The following is a 23,917-nucleotide window of genomic DNA, read 5'->3' as shown; positions in this document are numbered from 1 at the left end:
TAAGTTGCCTGTGCTTAAGTAACCTGATGTTTTCCCTACTCTCTTCCAAAATGTGTCATCCCCTGCAAGAGGCACAACAGTTGCTTGAGCAGAGAAATGAGCTTCCCATGGCTGCAGTGAATGATTTCTATTTGTTTAGGGGTTTTGAAATGAATTTGCTTGCTAACTCTGGATCAGGTTGCTGCTCTTAAAGCTGTTTTCACTTGTGTGTATGTAATGCAGCGCTTCAGTGCATCCATTCTTCCTTCTGGAAGGTGACCTGGCGGGAGCAGAGGTCTTTTGCAGGCAGAGCTGAGCTCAAGGTTAACAAATGGAGCCTGAGGGTTTCCAAAGAAGAGGATTTATGTTTGGGGTCTGTATAATCTCTGGGTGACACAGGGTTTGGTTCTGAAAAGTGCGGAAGTTTAGCTCTAGCAAACAATGTTACTTGTTTTTATTCTTCTATATTATTATAATTATTTATTCATTATTATTATTCTCCTTGAAAGTGTTGACCACCAGCAGCCCTGGTGCTGAGCAGCTGAACACCAGTGGGTTTATTTATTTATGATCCTTTTCTGTAGCTGTCCCATCACCTCTTCCTTCCCGTTATTTCTGTTTGTTTTAAATGGCTGCTTGGGAAAGAAATACCACAGCAGGGAGATGCTGAAGTTCAAGGGGTTGGGAATGGCTTTGCTCTCCTAGTTGGTATAAAACAGTGATATGGTTGGAATAAATGTGTCTGAAATGTTTGTTTGTATGCTCCAGGGCCAGTTTGGTATCTCCTACCTTTCCTAGTGTTGTGGACTCAAAGGGATCGTGATGTCAAGTGCAAATACAATGGAGAAAACAGCAGGAGATGAGTTTCCATCACCCACCACCTGCCTGAGCGCTCAGCTAGCAGCAGTGGTCCAGCCAGGAGGAGGACCAGGCATAAACCAGAGTTAAGAGCCTTTACAATAACTGTGAAGACATGGGGTTGGTTGCATTCCAGATGAATATTAGCTCAGAGAAGTTAAATTTTGTACATACAAGCCAATTCATATGGTTATGCAGGATACCACTTAGATGATCCTAATAGCAACTCTGCTTGAAAGCATGTGAATCTCCTGAGCTGTCCCTGCTGGGACAAGCCAGAGTAGTCCCGTGTGCCAGGTTTGCTTTAAAGTCTTGTCACTTTTCAAAGTGTCATCAAAGCTTCTACTGGCCACCCTGAAATCTTGTAAAACACTGCTGAGTATCCAGAGGTGCAGATCCAGACCATGAGGGTCAAGTCTCTCTTTCCCTTTGAAAGCTGAGATGGTCTCTCACAGTACTGAACTCTAAGAGATCTAATAAAGCAAGTCAAATTTACAGGCTTTTCACTAGAAAAGTGCTCATGGAAGCTGTACTGCCTGTTTGGTCCAAATTCTGTCCTTAAAAGAGATCTATAATAAAAAGAATGAGTTATTTTCATTCATCCCAAAAGACAATGGCACTGAAAGCATGTTGCCGTTGGGTTCCCAGCTCTTGGCATTTCTTAATGCACAATGATGTGGGATTTGTGCTGCTTCTGAGGCATCACTTTACTCTTCCATAAGCAGAGAGTAAAGTGAAGCACTTCACTCCTGGTCCTCTCCTCTGTGGCCTGGGGCTCTACCAACCACATTAGCTATAGTTTCAGCCAGAGCAACACTTACTCTCACCATGTGGCAGTTTGGGGTGGAATTACATTTTCCTTTCATCTTTGCCAAATTGTGTGAAGGTTTTTTTATGGCTTGCTTTATGGGTGCCATTGTTTTTCTGCTTTGTGTTTATAGAGTAACTGAAGTGCTACATCTATCTTCTGCTTCATTTTAGAAGAATATGGTAACTTTTCCTGTAAGAGCCAGAACTGGATGTACTTTCCTTGAGCAACTTGCCCACATAGTAGATGCACATGCCTCAGCTCCCTTCTAAGCTCACTCCATCAAGCCTTCCCTCTGTAAATTAGATTCTTGGTGGGTCCTTTTGCTATGGAAAACCGATTACAAAACCCATCCAGCACTTACTTACTTTCCTTCTCCTGACACAAGCATATTACAGCATGTCATCTCGTGTCAGCAGCCACGGTGGCAATGACTCCCTGGCTGCATTTGTCACACTTATCCTGTTGTCCCTTGAAGGTCACTATAATGTCTATTCCATTAGAGACATGTCATGCTGAAGGTGGTCTCAAATCCATTTGCCTCAAGAAATCTGTAGGTCAATAGCAAAGGGGTTAACTGGACAGAGCTGCTTTGTCTCAAGGGCTGTGCTTGTGTTCTCCTTTGCTTTGCGCCCATCTGATTCTAGCCTGTGAGCTCCTGCTCCTGAGCTCCCTGTTCTCTGGTACTTGCTGCTCCCTGTTTGTGATCTGTTTCTGTGTTGCCCTCTTGAAACAGATGAAACATTTGGCTTCAGTGGAAGGGGTATCTATCATGTGCACTAAATAGAGGTAGTAATTGATGAGGTTTTTCCCTCTCAGCATCATAAGCTTTTCTTGTTGCATATTTTCTGGCACTAGCCATTGGAAAGAAACATGGGGTCACTTCCTGGAAGAGAATGGTAAAACCCGGGACTTCATTCTGAGGTTAGGGAGGTGATGATAATGAAAAAGATGTCTATGAATAACAGCGTAAAGTCTGGTGGTTTTCCCGGAGATTTGTCCCATGGATTCTCTGGTAAGTCACCTGATAGCGACTGAAACTCCTCCATGTCTGTGATAGTCTCTGAGCTGTCGTGTGGGGCCTGTAGGCAAGACAAGTGTGTCCTTCTTCCTCTGCTCACCATCTACACAAAGTATCTGGAAAGTACCAGTGTGCCTTCAAATTTCCTTGGAATTGGCCAGCAGATCTGACTGATGTTTGGGAGGATGAACACAGGAGGCTGTTTAATTGCACTGACTCTGGCTTCTCTGCTAATTTCCCTCTGAAATGTGTACTAATCCCTGTCAGGCAGAAGCAGAAATAAGGAGTCTATGGGTATTGGTACTAGGGTTGTGGTACTAAGTATGCAGTAGTTATGGTTTCTGGTTCATAAAAGTTGTCTTCAAAACAGTCTGCTGTAGCTTGGCCCACCCCAGCCATACTGGTGCATCTCTGTGTCCTGGTCTCTTCCAGGTAAGGCAGGGTTTAACCTGAACTGTGTGTGAGCACCAGGGAGGCTGGTACACCTGCAGCAACTTGCTGTGCCTTCACTTCTCTTCAGGGCTGGGAAACAGTCCAGCCCGTGACAGACTCTGTATTGTCATCACTACACCAAAGGATGAGCATGTGCAGTGCATGTTGGCTATGGATTAAGTAAGTCTCCTTCTCCAAAGGCTTTTTCCTTCTTTTTTTAAAAGAAACAGCAGGTGGAGTTTAGAAAAGGCTTCCTGAAAGCTTTAGTTCTACCCACTTCAGCGTGGTTCAGTTCTAACTTCAGGATGGTCCTTTTAGGTAAGGAAAGGGGTGCAGTAATGCTGTATCAAGCCATCTGAAGGATGACGGGTAACATCTCTCCACAGATAGCTGTCAGTGCTATCACCGTTGTCATGTCACATCGCTGCTGGGACTTGTCTCTGCAGGCTGCAGTACACACTTCTAAACAAATTGGATTATTTTACTCTTGAAAGCTTTTCTATGCATATTCTGTCCCCCCACCCCCAGTAGCAGTGAAGATGAGGAATCAGACACCACCTACTCCATCTTGCAGTGGGTGCAAAGTACTTTTGGTTCACCTTTGAGTATTGCACTCTCCCCAGCAGGTTCCATACTTACACTTCCCAGGTTATTTGCCACCCCACCACCACATACAATTCCACTTTGCCAAATATATCCAGCAGATTTTAAACACTTTATTTAATAAAAGTTAAACATACAAAACTGAAATTAACACACTTTGTATTCATAAAAATCACCTTCTCCCATTATAGGGAGAACCTTTTTCTATGTATGGATTCTAAACTACCAGTTGTAGAGTTTAGCTTGAGTTGTGACTCAGGTAACTGATGGACATTTCCACCAATCAGTGCATCAACAATTGCTGACATGACCTGATCTAGTTAACAAATTACAAAATGAGCTACATTAACGTAATATACAGGGAAATAATGGTCAGGGTTAATGGACAAGAACCACCTTTGAATTCTTTAACAGGGGGGAGGAAACAGCTGATGTACTCGTGTCCATTAACTCAGCCCTAGATTTTACAAAAATAATATCTACATTGTGTACAGGGCTATCCATTAACTCCTTTAAACACATTACAGGTTCAGAGATGGCACTACTACCGTGAGAGACAAGTAACAGAGGAAAGCAAATCACAGAGAAAATACAAGAAAGCAAGAGCTTTTACATGTGTTTCCTGAATAAAATGGAAGGGGCTGAGCAGCACTGTACTACAGCTGAAGTCACAATGAGCACTAAGGCCAGTCAGTTAAGGACAGATGCTTCAGACTAACCTTTACTAGCTCACAACTCGCTAAGTGGGATCTACGCAGCCGTTATCTGCTGTGCTGCCGTTCAAAGGGACGGGATGGAGGAGGCGCAGACTGTGTCCCAGGTCAGCAAGCAGCAAACCCAGGAGATCCAAAGCAGGTAGCACAACCACGGCTGTTCTCCAATGCCCTGATCCTCAGGGAGGGGAGGGGAGAGTATTCTTTAAAAGTACAGTTCTCTTGGAATTGGAGTCTAAACACCTTCCTATGGTTTTCCAGTTGCATTTCAATAACCTTTCAATAACCTCCTATAAAGTTTGATGAGTACTTAAAAAAAACCAGACAAAAAACCCAAACCAACTCTTTCCTCTGCGTAACTCCTAGTGCAGGGAATCCAAACTGGAATTCAAGTCAGATTTATTGTTTCTAGCACATGAATCACCATCAGTAATAAAGATCCTATTGGCCCTGTCCTGCCCTGTTTTACAGCTGTACAAACCGATCCTCAGTGGAGTCTAAGGCAGTGAGTTAGCACTTCCTTAGCAATCCCATGGGATTTACAAGCCCTGATGGAGCCCAGCTCAGCGCTCTCTCCCAGAGCTGTGGAGCTCTGTAGCACTGAGCTTATTGCTGTGACGGCAAGAACAAGGGAGGCTGCTGGGTGCCATTTTCCTACCACCACTTCTCTTAAGGAAAAAACAATCTCAATACTGGTATGAATAAAAGGTTCCGTATATCAAAGCTGCAGATAACTATTGCTTTCAGAGTGACACATAACAGCAGTTCATGAAAGCATTTACCTGCAGAATGTATTTTTAATGCAGCTACAGAAGGTTTAATGGTAGAGGGGGTCAAATCAATAGCTGGAGATTTAAGGCTCATATCAGCTGAAGCCAAAGTGATGGTGACAGAACGGACTACTTGTGATGTGCCAACAAATAATTTACTTTTAGAAAAATATAATGATAAAAAGATAAGTGTAAAGCCCTGCAGAGATGAAGTTCCACCTTTCCCCCCCGTTACTGAGGCATTAAATGCCTGACATTGTATTTAGAGGTATCTTGATACTGTGTCATAGGTTTGTCTGCAATTCCACATGTTCCGACTCCAACCTTGCCAGTTACGCTCTCGGGGGAAGCAAAAATACTCCTCTTCACCTGCAAATGAAAGAAAACACCATTTCTAATTATCAAGTGACTCTTAAAAAACAAACCCCAAGCACGCAATCCTAATCCTCTGAACAACAACTTTACAGCTAGGCACACACTCTAGAAGCTAGTTCATTGTGATACATTATCAGCAAGCAACAGAGCTGGGAGCTTTCTGGCACCCAAGTCCTGTATGTGATTGTGGCACTGGGGACCTTGGGTCAGGCCAACAGTGACTGAAATTCACCTCTCGTGAGACAATCTCTAATAATTATTCATAAGGAAGATGGAAGTTTTACCATTATGTCTGGCAGTTCTTGCTCAAGCCATGATAAAAATTAAGTAAGCCTTTAAAGTGTCCTTGCCATATTTTTTCATAGAATCGCAGATTAGTTTGGGCTGGAAGGGACCTTAAAGCTCATCCAGTCCCTCTTTTTCTTGCACTATGCTTGCTGTTCCAGGGTGATTACTTAGTGCTGTGTGTGCCAGCTCATAAGCACAGTATGAAGCCAGGCTTGGAGGTTCAGATAGGCCCTCAAGACCCCTAAGCTCCAGCAAACACAACCTGGCAGCTGCCAGTGAGCAGCTTTCCAAGGTAAGGGCAAGCTCAGCCTCCTCAGAACACCACAATCACCCAGTACAGAACCAGGACTTTTAATACAAAACCACACACTTGAGAATCCCAAAGGTGAACCCTCTTTAAAAACCACCTCCCTCCTCTCCCCATGTACTGCACAGAAATTTACGCCCCATAGTTATTCCCACCCTGACAAAACCAAACTAACCTGGCCTTTTTTGTTTTTAGAGTAGGCTCTGTTGTTAAACTGTTGCCATTTGACTTTCTGGTCCTCTCGTTCCTGTTCAAGTTCTTTAATTCTCTGAGCTTTTTTCAAAGCTTTCTTCTTTTTATACTCTCGTTGCTGGGCTATCATCTCTTTTCTGGAAAGAAGGAAAAAAGACATTATATATTTGTGCCTTTGCCTGTAAGAAGCTAAAACCCTTCTAAGACAGACATGCACAACAGTTCTCCATAAGAAAATAACTGAAAACAGCTTGGAAATACTCCCCACTTCTGGAAAAAATCCCAAGTCTTCCCATGCATAAGCACTACCTTGCTTATTTTATGTATTTGGCCATAACAACAACAACCACCACCACCTGAATAAGACCATGCCAAAGGCAATGACCATGGGATTGGATGCAGCTCATCTCTAAAACTGAAAATGCACCTATCAGCATATATTTCTACATTTCAGAGGCATGGAGGGTTTGGGAAACTTCAATAGCCCATTTGACTGAAAAGCCCAAACGTTTCTGGAGGTCTGCAGGACTCTCATGCTACCAAGTATTGGACAAGGACTGAAAGAAAAGAACAATGTTAATTCAGTAAAGATAAGGAAGTTCAAGGAGTTGATCTATGCCCCTCAGAATGATCTCTTAGGGAAGGCCTACAACAGACTCTGAAATTATACTACCTTTTTCCCACAAAACTGGTTTCAGCTCTTAAAAACATCTTTCTGTGTTAGACGCAGCAGGACACAGAGTAAAGCACATCTCCCCAGTGATGGGATCAACAGAGCTATCCTAATGCAGGGCTGGGGCAGAAGTCCTTCGTACTGGGAAGTATTCTTGTGGTTAGGCAAATCCCAGCTCTGAGCACAGCCTGCACTAGACCTGGGCTGGAACTTGCAGGCTCTCTGCTGTCAGTTACAGATACTTTCTTTTAATCTACCACTTAACTTGGTATCTTGAGATAGCATAGTGTGAGTAGAAAACAAAGCCCATCATGTTCTCTTGCCAGGATACATAACACCCATGATACCAGCCACAATCACCTACCAAACATTTATATGTTAGACTGATTTAAGATCCTTTTCAAGTAAATGTATGAAGATATTTAAAGAGATGTAGCATTTTTTTTATAGTTAGGGGGTACAGAACCAAACAAAGTACTGTTCAGACTTCCACCTGTGTGTTACTCACTTGGACATGGGTTTGTTGCCACTGTCTTCTTTTGCTTTTCTTCCCTCTTCCACAGGCTTGAGGTTGAACAGAGGTGTAACTTCAGCATTGCCATACCCAGCAAATGTGACTGCAGCTGTTCCATTCTCCTCATCTATTTCTTCAATCTCAGCTTCGTAACACCTGTAAAGATATCATGGCTGTAAGCATGTGAGTAAAGCTTTAATACTCAGCCCTTCAACACCTACACTGTCAGCCAGCTAATGGCATTAAGTAAAGAATCTGCAAATATCAGCCTTCATTTTCAGGGTCAATACCCAAACCAAGCAATTATCTGCTCTAGTGGAAGGTGTTCCTGCCCATGGCAGGGGGTTGGAACTGGATGAGCTTTAAGGTCCCTTCCAACACAAACCATTCTGTGATATTCTATGATTACTTTCTTAAGGTCAAAGGGGCACAAGTACCAAGACTGGAATCTGCTGTATTTGACCTTTAGTAGCCAGATGCAATGGCCTCACAGTTAAAGATGCATGATTAATGCTGGGGCAAATCTAATCAGATACTCTGATTTGGTTCTAGCTCTGGCAGGTCATGGCACTGACAAAGACCCAACAAAATACCTCATCCACAGAATACAGCTGTCAGGGAATACACCAAGGGGTTTTGGAAGATGTCAGCTCACCAGAGCAAAACTTTGGTTCCATTTTTCTCCGTATGAAAAAGAATTAAGAAAAACTAAAGCCTTCAAAACATTTCCTCTTCAACATTTACAAAATTAAAAGTGTTTTTATTGATTTACAATAGAAATTTTGAGACTTGAGCAGAAATCAGCCCATGTCATATTTATCTGGATGAATCATTTTTGTCAAACTGACCTCATAATGGGGAAGAGGAAAAAAGAGACAAGTGACATTTCCAAAAAGATTTGAGTCTAAATTAAAAGTAAAAGGACACATCTAAAGCAAACAGAGGAATAAAAGGGGATGTTTAATAAACAGTATTCAGTTAATATTGTCTAAATTAACTTCTTGTGTGATTTTAGTGGGCCAACATCATCTTGAGTTGAGCTAGATGAAAACACATGGAAGCCCAAACTGCATGAGGTACAAAGTGTTAACCCCTGGCTTGTCAGCAAACACTGGTCACTTAAAAAATGCTGCAGCAGAAGCAGGGCAGGGGGAAAAGCAATACAGTTAAGTCCAGTCAGATCCACTTCAGTGGACACTCTGGCACATTCTTCCCCAGGCTCTAGTCCTCTAACACAGTGATCAGAGCAAGAATGACCTAATGGTGACCTAAATTGGTAAGATTCAATTTTAAAGTTCTGGTTATTACACGAAAACATTTTACTCATTAACAATCTGTGACAAAAAAACTGTTCACTTTTAGGTTTGTTTTCTACTCAAGACACGAACAGCTATAACACAATCTCTATGCGGTTACTACATTGTTACTAGACCAACGTTCATTGAAGAAACTTCTCTGTAAGAGCTAATGACTGAAATATTAGTCCTGCATAAACAGTGATTTTTAACAAGCTGCAACAGTTCTTTATTTTTTACATTTTGCAGTCTGAAAGATAATTTTAGAATGCTTATTTTAAAGATTCTGAAGTCAGAATCTACTGCTTGGCTTCCCAGAGCTTCATACACTAATGCAATGGGAGACCAGATCCAAAATACTGATTAATTCTATATTTACATTAGAAATTGCTATTTCATAGCCAAACCCCAGCATTTTCAATTAAAAATTCATTTCCAATCAGAGGCATGAGCTGAGCTACGGCAAGGATTTTTCCCGATAGCAATCAATTACACATATATATATATGAATGCAATCACAAATTATGAATTACAGATCCCAAAACCTTTATGAAAGCTTGCCCTGACAGGTCAGCTCATCATGAGAGTCCACCATGTATTACATTAGCAAATGGCCATTTACCAAAGCTACCCTTAGAGACAAATAGGGCATTTCTAGAGAATAACCCCCCCATCTCTTTGCTTTTCATTTAACACAATGACCTTTAATAAAGACAGTACAAGAATACCTGATCTCATACGTATTTCCTACTTTCTCTTTGCTGTTTAGTCACCCTACAGGCAGTTCAAACTGAATGAAAATCTCTTACCATTGCACTATTTCATGTAACTGTTAGAGAAGTTTTCTACACTTACTGTCCATCCTCACTCCATATCGCCATACACCTATCCCCAACCTTCCAGGAGTGGCTGGGCAGGGCAGAAGCAGAGCTGTCAGAACTTGCAAGAGTTTCTGAAGGTTGTGTTGAAAGGAGATCTTTGGTTAATTCTATGACTTCCTAGAAAAAAAGACAAAAGAACCCACAGAGAGTAATTTTTCAGGCTCTGTTACCATGCACATTTCTACCCAATCTTACTGGTTTGGGGAGTTTGAAGTTACTGAATTCAATCTGTAGCTGATGTAAAGTGGACTAAGTCTGGTTTGGCTTTTCACTCATTTAACTAAACTCCCTCATTGCCAATGTAGATCAAAAGATGTGTGGTCCTCACTGTGTTGCAGTGAAGTTATCATTGCCCTCCCCAAATTTTCAACCAGCAGCCTATTATAGCATTTCTTTCTAGGTGAATTGTGTATCCACAGGCACAAAGACAGAGCTAGACAGGCTCAATAAAAATCCCCCAAAAAATCAATGGTGTGACTGAACACATGATGGCTGCACATGATGTCTGGTTATTGATCAAAACAAAAATCACACAGCACATGGCAGAACTCTGGAGACAAACTGTGGAAGGCTGTAACACTTCTGTTCTTTCTGCAGCTTCCCGTTTCCTCCATCCTTTTCCCTTTGGGCCTGGCTGCCTACACTATATATAGTAATCTCCAAACCACACAGCAACCACAAGTATAATTGCAGAATTTCTAAGTGATGAAGCATTTTTCAGTTACTCAATAATACACAGACTGGCTGAACTGAAGCACCCAGAGCCCAGGTGGAAAAGCACCTTTCCAACACTGCTGCTCTGCAAAGGCCTCTCATTTACAGAAAGGATTCTAAACACTAAAGAAATTGATTTCCTCAAGTCATTCTGAGGTAAGTGTTTGGTTTTCCTCTAGATTCCCTGACCTTAAGATTCCAGGTCTGGCCAACCCTTGCTTATCTGGCAAGACAAATAACAAGAGCACACAAAAGCCCCTCCCCAGCTTCCCATCATTATATTCTTATTCTATGCAATCAGCCCACTGGTTTTCACTGGTGTTAAAAGTCAAAGGAGACAGGTAAATGGCCATTTAAACTTTCTGTACAAGGCAAAGCAACTCTGCATTCCTTAAAGAAAAATCCTTCAGTTCTTTTGAGTTCATCTCAGCATGAACCATTGCTAATTTAAATATTTACTGTTAGTTAGGAGAGTGACAGAGGGTTACAGACAAGAAATGTTCAACTGAAGCTCAGTGGAGCCCGAACTTTCCCCCTAGTTCCACATCTAGTTCAGCTATGGGCGTTCAATGACTAGCTCAGGAAAACACAACGAAGCAGCTGTTCCTCATGTTTCAAGTACCTAAAGGATCACAAGCAGCCCCCAAATAAGTCTCTATTAGCTTACATGCATTTTTATCCGATACAACTGGCATGAACGGCCTAACAGTTTGTTTCTATTGCAGCTGTTAATGCCTGAATTTCCAACACCCTCCTAACAAAAGTGTTGCTCTTTGTTTTAGAGGAGCTGCTAGTTAGTAAGCCCAACAGTAAGCACAATCAGTAGCAACTAAGCACAGAAACATGCTTACAATGACTTCTGCTGCTATGGTTGCCATGTTCAATAATGCTACAGCTGAACCAGATTTTGATTACCAATCAAGTTACCTAATTTGAGAGCATTCTGCAGAGCCTACAGCATTAGCCTAACTGGCCTCCCAAATGTAAAATCCCAACCTATCCCTCACATTCAGATAGCTGTACTCTGCAAACCCAAGAAGCATCTTGGTTTGACACAGCTATCTTGTCTCAGATCAAACGCAATTCATCAGGCATAAGCCACCTGAAAGTGTTTCAGCTACAGAGTACCAGTAACATGAAAACTCTTGGCGTATTCTTGCCACATTCATAGATGGCTTAGTGAACAGCTCAAATTTGAAGAGTTACAGGAACATCTCCCAAAGATTATTTTAGAAGTCACTTACACACCAGGCTATAAGCAGCAAACTGTGGTAAAAATCTTCATCTGCTATGCACACATCATAGTGCTGAGCTCACAAGATAGAAACATGAATTTGGAGCTCTAAAGTCTTTAACAGAATAGCTCCTCCAGAGAAAACTCCTAAGCAGGAGCCAGAATGCCCCAGCAGCTCACAGAGCCACATGGTTGAACATGGCTTGCTGCCACGTCCCCGTGATGGGAAGGTGTGACCTGCAGTGTGAACACTGGTTAGAGTTTGCCAAGAGTTTTCCTGACCAACTGGTCTTTGCAAAGGCAGAGCTCTGCACTCCAGAACATAACACCCACAGGTATCATCTCCAATTATACAAGAGGACAACTTCCATCAATTCTAATTGATACAAAAAGTAATTTTGGCTCTTGGGTGCCCGTAACTGCTTCAATGAAACAAAAAATGAAAAGCTAAGACTTATAAAAATGTCTTCTAGTGTTTACTTTAATCTTCTTACTCAGGAATAAACCAAGGATGCAAAATGCACTAATGCATCACTACTTATGGCATTAAAGAATATTTAATTACACAGTAACAATCTTTTTTGAACAGACAAAAAGCGGTTTAGTTGGGACACTGAAGCATCAAACCCAGTTTTACTATCATTTGGTTGGCATATATTAAGTCTGCAAAACATTCTGTCATTGTCAAGGTGGAACATATGGATAGCAAACCTTTTGGGGACGAAAGTGTAAAGATCTTCCCCTTTCTGTTCATTCTGTGCAGAAAGCTTTTATAAAAAAGTTTGCAAGTTGTCCTTTCACATCAATGATCTCTGCAGATCAAAGCCGAGGTCGTGTTGGTATCGCAAATATCATCCCATATGGGTTTTGCTGTGCATTTTAGAAATATAAACATATACACGTGCTTTTAACAGTGTACAACAAAGGACATTCAGATGATCTATAAAGTGCCTCGTAGCCACAAAGCCTTTGGAATTTAAAAGGAGTTCTAAAGATCACCGATTTGAGGCACTACTCCTATTTTGGCTGACGCATCATTTTTGCTGCTGCTATTTCCATCCCAAATAGTGGTTATGGAAGCTCTTACTGGGGAGATTCATACATTTTTAGACCTGATGGCTAAAGCAGTCTACAACAGAAATGAAGCAGACTTGTGCACTCTCAGGACAAGTTTTAACAGTGCTGCTGGGCTTTTTAATATGATGAGTCTTTATGTACATGAGAAGCTTGAAGACCACTTACTTCATTTAAAGTTAGGCCATGGTCTTCCTGTCATCAAACTATACCCTAAGGACCAGAAATTATTTTTAGCTCTTAAAAATGCACTATGCCCTAAAATGTTCCAGAAACTGCAGGTGGCAAATGAAGAACATGACTCTCTTCCTTTCTTATCTAGAAAGCTTAACACAATCAAGGCTTCTTATCTAGAAATGTTAACACAATCAAGGCTTAGATGTAGAAGGAATGCAGAACTACACACTGAAGCTTTTGTCATTGCAAATGCATGTAATAAATAAACACATCCTGGATCAAATGATTTGACAACTCAAAAAGAAGCAGAAAAGCACAATGTTAAGCCCAACCATCAGGCTTTAGCATAGTAAAAGCAACAACAACAAAAATGATGACTGAGAAATGTTTTTTAAAAAGAAAGAGACAGCACTGGCACATCTTCCACCACTCTGGGTAATATTTTTAGCAGAAGAGTTTGCTGTATAAATTAGTACATCTTGTTTACTAATCTACAAGACAGGTTTAAAATAGGCCACACTGGTTTTTTTCAAGTCAATACCACAACAATTGTATCAAACTATGTGAAAAGAAAGCAATAAACCCAAGTGTTTGTTTTTGTTGCAATGCAAATGTTTAGGAAAGATGAAACACCTGCTAAAGTCCCTCAAGTTTCAGTTATCCACGTCCTCCAGCTCTCACCTGTAAGTCCTTCTTCAGCTTTAGCAAATCTTCATTTTCTGCATTTCCAGACAAGGCAGCCTCAACTTGCTGAAGCTGAGCTTTGTAGCTAGCTAACTGCTTAGCAAGGTCTTCCGACATCTGAAACAAACATACACACCCTGCATCAAAACAACAGGCTTGCTGCTTTTCAATCACCACTGGTGGTGCAAGGAAAGCGAAACTGACAAACAACACGGAAAGTCATGTTTTCAACACTTCAATAATAGTTAAGTTTCAATAGCGCACTGTTTGCCTAAAGACAGACCCTCGATACGGATTGCTCAACTATTTCCAAGCAAGACCTAGAGCAGAAGGCTTACACACGTGCCTGTGTGCGCGCACAGGCCACACGCCTGGCTCAGCGCAGGGAACCAGCTCCGGAATCACATCTCCAATACGGCCGCGCAGCCCAGTTTCCCCTCCGGCTGCAACCCGCCAGAGCCATCATGTTTACACCGGCGGACCTCCTGCTGCCAGCAACTGGCGCCTCCCGAGAGGCAAACGCGCGGCACGGGGCCCGCCAGCGGCGAGCCTGGCCCGAGTGGGTCGGAGCCGGAGCAGAGAGGAGCGGAGCGGAGCGGAGCCCGCGCCAGCGGACAGGCCCCGGCTCAGGCCTAAGCCGAGGCCTAGGCCCAGACTTCCTCAGAGCGGGAAGGACGCGGCCAGCGGGCGGCAGCGGGAAGGGCGCGCGGGCTGCGATCAGCCGCCAGTACTCACCTCGGCAGGGATGCGGGGCCCAGGCCGAGCCTGGCCGGGCCGGGGGAAGAGGGAAAGATCGCGGGACAGCCACTGCGGGTCCCGTCGGGCCGCGGCCGCTGCCGTCTGCTTCGCTTCAGCCGGGGGCAGGGGCGGGGCGAGCAGCCAAAGGCCCGGCGCTCCGCGAGCGCTCGCGAGAGCTAGCCATGCCGGTCACGTGGCGGTCGGCCGAGCAACGCAACCGCCTTCGCTTCACGTGATGGGGGCGGAGGGGAAAGGAGGAGGGGGAAGCAGGGCCTGGGGCCTAGGAGGAGCGGGTAGCAGCGTGCGGCCTGCGTCGGCTGGCGGCTCGCGCGCCCCGTGTGAGGAGAGGCCGGCAGCACCACCTCGTCCTTCTCCTCCTCAGGCAGGCGACCGCGGCAATGCCCTCCCTGGCAGAGCTGACCCCACGGGCAGGCGCTAACGGCACCGACATGTACCCCTTGTAGGCAAGGCACAGCGCCTTGCTCACAGGGGATGATACCGGTTTGTGGTGTGTGGCTGCTTGTTGCGGGGTACCCGAGGCTGCGTGCCCCGGTGGGTACGGTCGCTCACATCTCTGTTTTTGGCAGTATCAATCAATGCTTTCTGGCGGCTTAAGTGATAATTGGAATTGTGCAGGACATACTATCAAACAGAACAAAGTTCGTCCTGCAGTAGGAAAGACAGCTCAGTGGCTTCTTCAGGCCTGTCACAGGAAGAAAAAATATATATACACACACAATATATATATATATAAAAGGTATATTTATGTAATAGTTTTATTTGGCCTTGAGCCGGTGAGCCAGGCAAATTAAGGAGGCATCCAAAATGTTACTTAATATTACCAGGAGGATCAGTGTCTCCCACAAGCATCCTGTGCCTTGTGATGGAACAGCACAGGGTGCTGCACAGGAAGATGATTTCATGTGGATAATTTGGGTTTGTTTACATGGTAAAGGGGGAAATAGATGTATTGTGTGCTGTGACACTTGGATATGTCCTCAGAGGACATCCTGACCAAGGATAGAACATGTTTCTGTATCTTGGTATGTGACTTGAAAATTAGAATGCAGAAATTATTGGATGCTGTTCACTGACTAATGACAGCAAGCGTAACAATGAATATAGCAACAGATACATCTTTTTAGCATTTTTATCAACAATCTAGAAATAGGTACAGAAAACATCTTCTGATAAGACTTTGTGGACAGATCAGCGAATTTGGGACGACCTGCAAATGTATTGATACAGGGCAATCCTAGTGACTTTGTGAGTGGAACTAGGAGTTAAAATGACCATCAGTATGATCAATTTCAACATCACACCTCAAAACAATGGTGAGGCATCCCTGCCCATAGCAGGGAGGTGGACCTAGATGATCTTGAGGTCCTTTCCAGCCCAAACCATTCTATAACTCTATGATTGAAGTGACCAGAGAGGGACTGAAGAGGTGTGCAGTACCCAGGTATCTCCAAAGGCAACAACAGCAAAAAGGAGAGTATTTCTGTGGTTGCATCAGCAGGAGCAAGCATAAGGAGGTATTTTACTTCTACAAAGGTTTAGGTGAGAGTTAATACTGAAATAGTATATATATGGTTCTAGAGTCTGGAGTTTTATGGGGCATGCAGGCTTCTAAAGAGAGCCCCAATGTTATTTGATGGCTGGAGAAAGTGCCCTTCTCTTGGTGAAAGGCTGAAACCTCCACTATGGAGCTCATAAAGCAGGACCAGGAGGTGATTTGATTACAACATGTAACTAATTTGAAAGGCAAATAGTATGAAGTCCTCAAAACATAAAAGCATTGCAACATGCAGTTGACTAAAAGCTGAAAGTACAATTGCCTTTAAGAGGTTTAGGTGGGGCTTTTTTTCTCTTGGGTTATTTTCAGCTAGGGATAGTGCCTGTTTTTAAATGCTATTTCAACACATGCCATTATTCAAACACATGATGCTACGTATAGAGAGACCAGATCTTGGAGCCAGTGATCTTTAACTCTTATAAATTGGGCAATCTCATTAATCACATCCTAAAAACTGAATTTTTCTTCACCCCAAAATAGATGTTTTTTTCTAGGTTTTAGTAAAGAAGCTCTTTTATACTGTATTGAGGAAAATATAAGCAAGACATTTTCCTACTATTTTACAGATCACATTTTTTAAACAATGTGATTTACAGTGCATTTAATGATGCTTGGAGGAATATTTTAATAGTAGCACATTAGCACCATTTAAAATAAGATTTTGTTCTTTCAGTATTTGTGAAGAGATCAAAGCAAGCTCAGGTACATTTGTGCCACATCTGAATGTTTCCAGCTGCATCCAGTGTTTTTATCTTACCCATGGACAGCGGAGTAGATACCAGAACTAAATCTCTTCATAAATCCTTACTTTTTACGATATGTTTATACATTGTAGTACAGCATTACAGTGTGTGTGTAGAACTGAGCTGTGTTATTTACAGGCTATAAAGTTATGCTGCAGTCTAACAAAGTATTATTACAAAGTAATCAATACCGTGTTACTGGAATTTATATATCACATTTCATCATACATCATACATAGAATTTTAAGTGTCATTTATTGCCAAATGTAGACATGTAAATTTAAGACAATACTTGATCACAAATGCCATAGAATTTATTTCCCCAACTTTATAACAGACAGAAAAGGCAACTTGATCAGCTTTTACGTAAACCAAACTCTGTTGCTGGTAGCATTGATGCTTTCTGCTGTGATTCCTAGCAGGAAGCTGTCTGATCAACCTGACTGCGCTTGTGGAACAACTAGGGAAAACTGGTGTAAGTGGAGACCCTCTCTCCATGCTGGTGCTGCGGAGCAGCAGTTCGCGATGATACCCTGTAGTAAAGTAGCACAGCTTGTTGGGAAGGTGAGGCTTCTAGTAACCAGGATAGCTGGGCATGCCTTGGGGCTCATCAAGCGGCTGCCTGTCCTTAAGGAAAACTATCTAACAGCTGGAAGAGACGCTGGTGCATCCTGCAGTCGTGCTTGGCTTGTCCAGGAGGTGGTAGTGATGCTGCACAAGACGTCTGTATCACCAGCAGTGTTTAACTGGCAACGCAGGAAACTTAGTTATAGGTTTACGCTTATGTCTCTCTTTTACAGTCCACTGCGTTATTTTTATAGCTAGAGCTAATGGCAACATATATCTAGAGTTATTCGTGAAGATATCAGGGATTATACAGTCTTTTGAAACATGGATGAGTTATGGTGAATAAGCACGCTTGAATCAGCAGTATTTTGCATTGCTTAATACTAAATCCTGAAGCAACTAAGGGTGGGAGATTGGAGTGCTCAACCGCAAGTAATGCCCTGAAGATATCATTATATCCAAATAGTTTAATGTTCCTGGTTTTTGGCTGTGTTTGTATGGCTGAATTATTGTGCTTAGCACAGGAACCTAGTCACTGGCAAAAAACTGGCTTCTGCAAACAAACCAGTTTGTTCTCATGACAGAAACTGCAATCCAGGTCTAGACCAGCATGGAAACACTGGATTTGTTTAGGCTATTCTGGTAGGCTGCCTGCCTGGCAGGCATTGCCGTGCCAGTAGGGCAGCGTGTAACACTTAAAAGTCACTGGTATATTCATTTAGATCAAGCCATCAAGATAATATCATATTAATAGTTCCATTTTGAGGGTTGTTTTCCTGAAGATGTGGGTTTATTCTTCCAGTTGACTTATGACTAAGCAAAATTTCTGTTATTTTGGATATTATTTTTACCATTTGCCATCACAGGCAGAGCTGTCAGCTTTACCCATAGATGCAATTATGTGCTAGTTGCAATTAGGAGGCATTTCTTTGTTGCTGCTCCTGCAATATTTGTTTCTATAGGTTGGATTTTTTTCTCTGTGCTGGCTGTTTGGCTCTGGCTGAACTTTTGAAAGCCTCAGCAGTTTGACACTTACAAAATCAAGCTGTAGAAAGAAACACTGGTTGACCAGGTACATGATTGAAATATGCGTCTCTTCTGTTGAGAGGTTCGAGTGCATTTTCCTTTTTAAAGCATGGGTTCAAAACTTCTTAAGGAAATTGTGCTTGGTTTGAGGCTTCACTTTTTGCTGTTCTGCTCTCTTGAAATTTGGCCTAATTGTAAGGTTTGGAAATACTTTCTTGCACAGAAGTTTGTGTGGAAGTACAGTCAGATAGGTGAGCATGTGCGCATTTCTGAACATCACTGAACTCTCAACAGTGCTGGTAGTCAACAGGGATTGCGGTGCTAAGCAAAGACACTGAGAGCTGAAATGTGTTCTGTGCTCTGAATGATTGCAGTAATTATGCCCCATCAGTGGAAAAGGCATGGTGACTAAAACTGAGGAGGAAAAGTGATCAGAACTGGGGGAGGAAAAAGAGCCAGAGTAGGGCAGCATGAGGAGAAAATGTCAGAATCAGGAAGAACGACTGAAAGCTTGCGTCCATTAGGACGTCATTGGCTTCAGAAGGGTCTGAGGCTCTTGGATTTCCATTCCTCTGCGACTGACGGCTTGTGAGAGCTGACAAAACACTGCTTACGTGGGAAATGACAACCTGCCAGTGTGATCACTTACTTTACTGGCACAAGCAGCAGGTCCGTTTGATGGGTCTTAATCAGGACTACGCAACATACAGCTTGTCAGATGGTATTTTCAGCTTAACGTGAGCCTTCAGTTGGGTGCAATATGCCAAGTCAAGGTGCAGCTTCTTTCTCTGAGGCATTCTGCCATCTGCCATGGGGAGCACATCAGTGCTGGAGGCCTGTGCACTTCAGAAGGTGGCAGTTGGAGAACCTGGTTCTTCTTCTTAGGGTGCTGGGAAGTCTGTTGCTGAGACTCCTTACATCCAGAATGGGTTTGGATGGCAGGAATGTTGAGAAGATGAGTGTGGAAAATAGGGAGCAGGGGCAGTGGGCAGAGGAGCCTGGGAGGATTAGCAGAGAAGCTTGCAGCAGCGAGCCAGCAGTGTGGGAGGTTTGGGAAGCAGGAACTCGAGGTTAAGATGGGAACAGCGTGGGGGTATTTTGTGTTTATGTGTGGGGAGGGACCTGGGAAGTAAGGAACAAGGCAGACTGCTGTGATGGATTGTGTGGATGCTAGGGGGGAGAGGAGACATGAGTCCTGCAGTAGTGAGGGCAGACAGAAGCAAGGGAGGGAAGCTTGTAGTGAGTACAGGAAGGGAGAGGGAAGGGGATTTGAGGTGCAGCTGGCAGCAGTGGTGACTGTGTGTGTTTTCCCCAGTATGGGTTTCTGCCTGCTGTGTGCCACGCACTGGCAGCCATGTAGCAGTCACCTACAAAGAAGAGCTGGGTGGCCGCTCCACCGTGTCCTGCAGCTGCAGCTCAGTGCTGGTAGCCAGGCTTTGGTGGTCCACCCACACGGGAGCTGCACGCTCCTGGTCTAAGAGTGCAGGATTTACAGTAATCGAGGATGTGTAGTTAAAAATAGGCCATAGTTTGCAGGTCCTGTAACTCTGTTTGCTGAATGTTATAGGAAAGTGAGCTGAAAGAAGAGGAAGAGAGCTTTGCAAGAGGGCTACTGAATACCCCTATAAAGATCTGGATTTACTCTTCAGTGTAGGAGTATGGACAGTGTGAGTGAAGTAGACCACTGTATGGAAAACAAGAATTGCCCCATGGGACTTGTCATTGAAAACTGACCAAAGAAGCTCTGATTCAGCTGGAGGTAATTTTGCTGCCACTAGGGCATGGTTACATTGCTTAAAGACCTGTCATACATTCCTAGGTTTGGAGGAGTCATAGCATGTTGGCTTAGGACAGCTACCACTCCTGATTAGTGTTACTTAGGCCATATAAGTAGTTTTTAGGGGGTGGTCAAAAATAGGAAGAAGCAATTTGAAACAGTGATACATATTTATGAAGAGGATTGTGATTATTTGCTGCCTCTCCTGAAGTTAATGACATCACTTGGACACCTTTGGACCTCAGTATCTCTGTTTCTTTGCCTTCCTATAGAACAAGGGTTACCAAAACAGCCTTATGTTGTAGAAATGAATACTTTAAAAGTGCTGTGATATAGTACTTAGGAATAGCAAATGAAAGCCAGTAAGAAAATGAAGAATTCTCTCTTTGAAGTAGAATTTGAGGAGTCCATGGCAAATAGCAAGTTCTACTGACATAGAACCAAACTGAGTGTCTGGCATCACAGAAGTATCAAGGACTGTTGAAGTCTGACTCTGCCATGCTCTACTTCCATCCTGTGAACCTAGAAGTTACCCATAGTTAACATTTTTAATGCAGAACTATGACAAAGTTCTTTTTGCTGACTACACTGTACATGAGCCTTTAAAAACATCATGTTATAGTATCTGCAGAGTTCACAGGCATCGCTGTGCTTCCTTTACCCATATAAACATTGTGTGCAATCTGCATAAAATGCAAAATATGCACATCACTGTTCCAAACTTTCCCACCCTCCATTTCACTGACAGACTTGCAGACACATTTTCCTGAAGTGAGAGAACTTGTGGAGGATGCACATAGCGGTGAGAGATGGCAACCACCCATCCTGTTGCATGAACGAACTTGTTAAATGTTCCCTTCTACACCGTGTTAGTCACTACTTGAGCAGCAAGACTGCTTTCATGTGGTTTAGCATCCTGTTCCTGGTGATCAGTGTTGTCTCGCGTCCTACAGCTGATCCCCTGCTTTGAGAAACTGAAAGTCCTTCTACAGATGTCTCCTCTGAAAATGAAACTGAAATGTACAGTAATTGTCCTCCATGTCATTGCAGCTGTCTCCAGATGGTCAGTTTGGATCCTTGGCCAGCAAATGGCGCTTTGCAGAGGGTGTTAGTAAAAGGAGAGTGTATCAGATGGGCACTTGTAACTCTTCTTACCAGTCTTTATATGTCACTCGAAGGAAAAAAATGTGGAGCTGCTGGTTGATATTTCATTGAAGGCTAGATTTCATATAAAAATCATTGATAGATCATTGTGATCTATCTTAATGTGATGAGGAAACCAAGATGACAGGTTACCAAGAGATAGGAGATTTGAAAGACTTACTATATGATTCTTGTTCACACAGAGGTTACATGACTATGTTTGGGCTCTGAGATAATTTTTATTCATTATGTATTAGTTACAAATCTATAGGAGGCTTTTGGTTGGTTCATTGTGGGGGGTGATTTTTCTTTCCAGTTTTTTAGCAATTTCATCTTACTATTCTTAAGTGCAGTGCTATCAACATCCTTTACCTACAAAGGAGGAGAGGTATCGTTGATACGTTAGTGCTGTTTCATACACTGTTTTATTTTCCATGAGGATTTTGATTCCCCATGCTATGCTTCCTTTGTGAGAAGGTTTCAGTTCTTCAGTGTAGATATAGATCCAGAGTCTTTCCAAAGCTTTAGAGCTGCAGGGGCATTTAGAACTTAGCTTGGTAGTTTGTTGTCTCAGGGACAGGTAATGGATTCTGATTAGGTCCCCTCAAACTATTATAGAATCATAGAATGGTTTGGGTCAGAAGGGATCTAGAAGATCATCCAGTTCCAGCCCCCCTGCCATGGACAGGGACACCTTCCACTAGATCAGGTTGCTCCAAGCCCTGTCCAACCTGGCCTTGAACACTACCAGGGCTATTTGTTCTCACCTTGGTCGAGCCTACTGACATAATTTGGTGAGAGGATAAAATACGCTGTTCAATGACATTTGACCCTGGACTGTTACCAGTGGAGAGAGCTTAAAACAAGAAGGAGCCAATGGCAATGGGAGCAAGATGACATTTATTGTCAGAGACCATTATATCAGGTATGATTTGGTATTATTGCAGTGTCTTTTGAATTAGGCAGCCAAACCTATATTCACACTAATTGTCGAGATGCAGCCTGCTTTCCTCTGAGTTTTTAGTTCATGCCAGGTAAGTAATGTACTGAACTTTTCCAGGAGAGGTGCAGGCAAGAGCATGTGTAGACAAACGCCTGCTCTCCCTGTGTTCAGCAGGAGGATTTGATATGTAGTTTGTAATTGAATGTGGGAAGGCACAATGTTTTACAGCATACAAAGGATGGACAGCTAGTCAGCTAAAGTGCAGCTGATGCTGAGCCTTCGGAGTTGAAGGGTTGGTGGGTTTTGTTTGCCTGGTTTTGAGCATTCATCCTAAAATCTCTGTGGGATTTGCCAGTCAGGCAAATAAACATGAAAAGCTAAATATGGCTCCAAACTGCTGCAAGAGGTGGTGATCCATAGATTTTTATCTAGAGCCGCAAAGCAGATGTCTCATGTATCTAGCTTTTTTTCCTTTTTCTATCCTCCCTTCCACACCTGATGAAACTATTTAGCTTTGAAATGTTGGACGACCACATACCTGAAGTGGCAGTGGGCTTGTTTAAACGTTGTTTTCTGCTTAGTTTTATAGACCCAGATATGACTAATAAGGAAGTTTCTTCATTCAGTGTTCATGGATGACCAGTTTTTACTCGTATGAGGAACAAAGGAGGTATGAGGAGGTCATATTGCCCAGGGAGCAATTCAATCCCCAGACTGAGTCATGACACTGGTATCTTAACCCACAGGAAGAAAGCATGGTTGCAAAACTCAGGCATAGGGGGTATTTTTCTGCCTTTTTTGGGAGATATTTCCAAGCAGGCTTATTTCACTAACACTTACGGTGTTAATATTGCTACATTTAGAGCATTCATTGGGCTCTCCACCTCCCTTTTATTGTAATAGAATGAAGATGGTAACTGCCTGGTAAATCAGAACACTGAGCATAGGAAATACCACTTGTGTATCTCTAGATGAGTTTTCGAAGTACATTTCTCCTTTGTCATTCACTTTGGGGATTCGAATATACATTGGAATAGTAGAGAAGGTAGAGGGGAGGGCTTTGTGGTGTTGAATTATGTTTCCCTTACAGAAATGATGATTCCTTTGGGGCTAGAGAGCAGGCACAACATAGCACAATTATCATATCAAGTTGCTGTACATTGAAAACATAATGGTAGGGGGTCTAAAGCAGTAAATGCACCCCTAGCTCTGATGTACAGAGGCAGGCCCACGCTATGTCACAGACTTCTCTCTACAGTAGAGTTGCTGTGGGCATATATAGTTCCATGCTCTCCTTCCAGGATCACTGCTGAAGTTGGAAGGGCAGGATATTTGCAGTTGACAAAGCTTTTAGTGGCATCTTCGATTAAGTCAGCAGATCTTCCCTAATTCCATTTCCCGCTGCACTAAAGACTCTGTACCAGTTGATGATGCTTTTCAAACCATGAAACCATCTTAAAAATTTAATCTGATTAACACATAAAACCAGTAACAAAATCGGAGTTCAATAATATATAAACATGGTTTCAGACTAATGTAAAATAAGGCCAAATAAGGCTGTGATACGATTTGAAGCCTAAACTTGAGGGAGCTGTTGTCATTAACTGTGGTGCAGAGTGCTTGAAATATTAGATCAGCTGTTAATCCTTTGGTTGATATTTTTGTTTTAGTGAAACTTCTTGGGAAATACTCATTCTAGATTTCTTTGGGGCATCTGTGTAGACCTGAGCAGGGAAACACTATTGGTTTTGAAGCTCTAAATCACTGGGTAAGTCTCTGTGGACTAGTCCTATCATCAGCTGTATTAATAAT

At 42.8% G+C, this 23,917-nt stretch overlaps 1 protein-coding gene and 1 long non-coding RNA gene across 10 annotated transcripts in view; one reads left to right on the top strand and one right to left on the bottom strand.

Moving 5' to 3' along the window:
- Positions 1-7: 7 nt before the first annotated feature.
- Positions 8-14,502, bottom strand: SMNDC1 (survival motor neuron domain containing 1). Of its 2 annotated transcripts, none has more exons than XM_080620629.1 (6): positions 14,328-14,502; positions 13,590-13,709; positions 9,684-9,826; positions 7,528-7,689; positions 6,330-6,483; positions 8-5,553 (listed from the first exon to the last, which is right to left on the bottom strand). In XM_080620629.1, the coding sequence occupies exons 2-6, from the start codon at positions 13,707-13,709 to the stop codon at positions 5,416-5,418; spliced, it is 717 nt and encodes a 238-aa protein (XP_080476755.1). In that variant the 5' UTR covers positions 14,328-14,502; the 3' UTR covers positions 8-5,415. The 2 variants fall into 2 exon arrangements, with proteins under 2 accessions (XP_080476755.1, XP_080476756.1); XM_080620630.1 differs by lacking the exon at positions 14,328-14,502 and adding an exon at positions 13,939-14,309.
- A 20-nt stretch (positions 14,503-14,522) lies between these two features.
- The window catches only part of LOC308222514, a 64,664-nt gene continuing 55,269 nt past the window's right edge, over positions 14,523-23,917 (top strand). For 5 of the 8 annotated variants that reach the window (XR_013957152.1, XR_013957153.1, XR_013957154.1 and 2 more), the window contains exon 1: positions 14,523-14,831. This is a non-coding gene — a long non-coding RNA (uncharacterized lncRNA). Of the gene's footprint in view, positions 14,883-20,112; positions 22,088-23,917 lie in introns of those variants that run through there. The other 3 variants (XR_013957155.1, XR_013957159.1, XR_013957156.1) reach the window with 2 other exon arrangements.

Source organism: Psittacula echo (genome assembly GCF_963264785.1).
Source record: "Psittacula echo genome assembly, chromosome: 6".
Lineage (NCBI taxonomy): Eukaryota > Metazoa > Chordata > Aves > Psittaciformes > Psittacidae > Psittacula > Psittacula echo.
This window is presented reverse-complemented; position numbering and strand designations above follow the sequence as displayed.

Bases quoted from the DNA above. Each gene is read 5' to 3' on its own strand.
- SMNDC1 (XM_080620629.1), bottom strand. From the start codon at position 13,709: ATGTCGGAAGACCTTGCTAAGCAGTTAGCTAGCTACAAAGCTCAGCTT. The intron at 9,827-13,589 runs GTGAGAGCTGGA...CTTTTTTTCTAG, and splicing joins AGCTGAAGAAGGACTTACAG to GAAGTCATAGAATTAACCAA. The intron at 5,554-6,329 runs GTTAGTTTGGTT...TTTCATTTGCAG, and splicing joins CTAAAAACAAAAAAGGCCAG to GTGAAGAGGAGTATTTTTGC.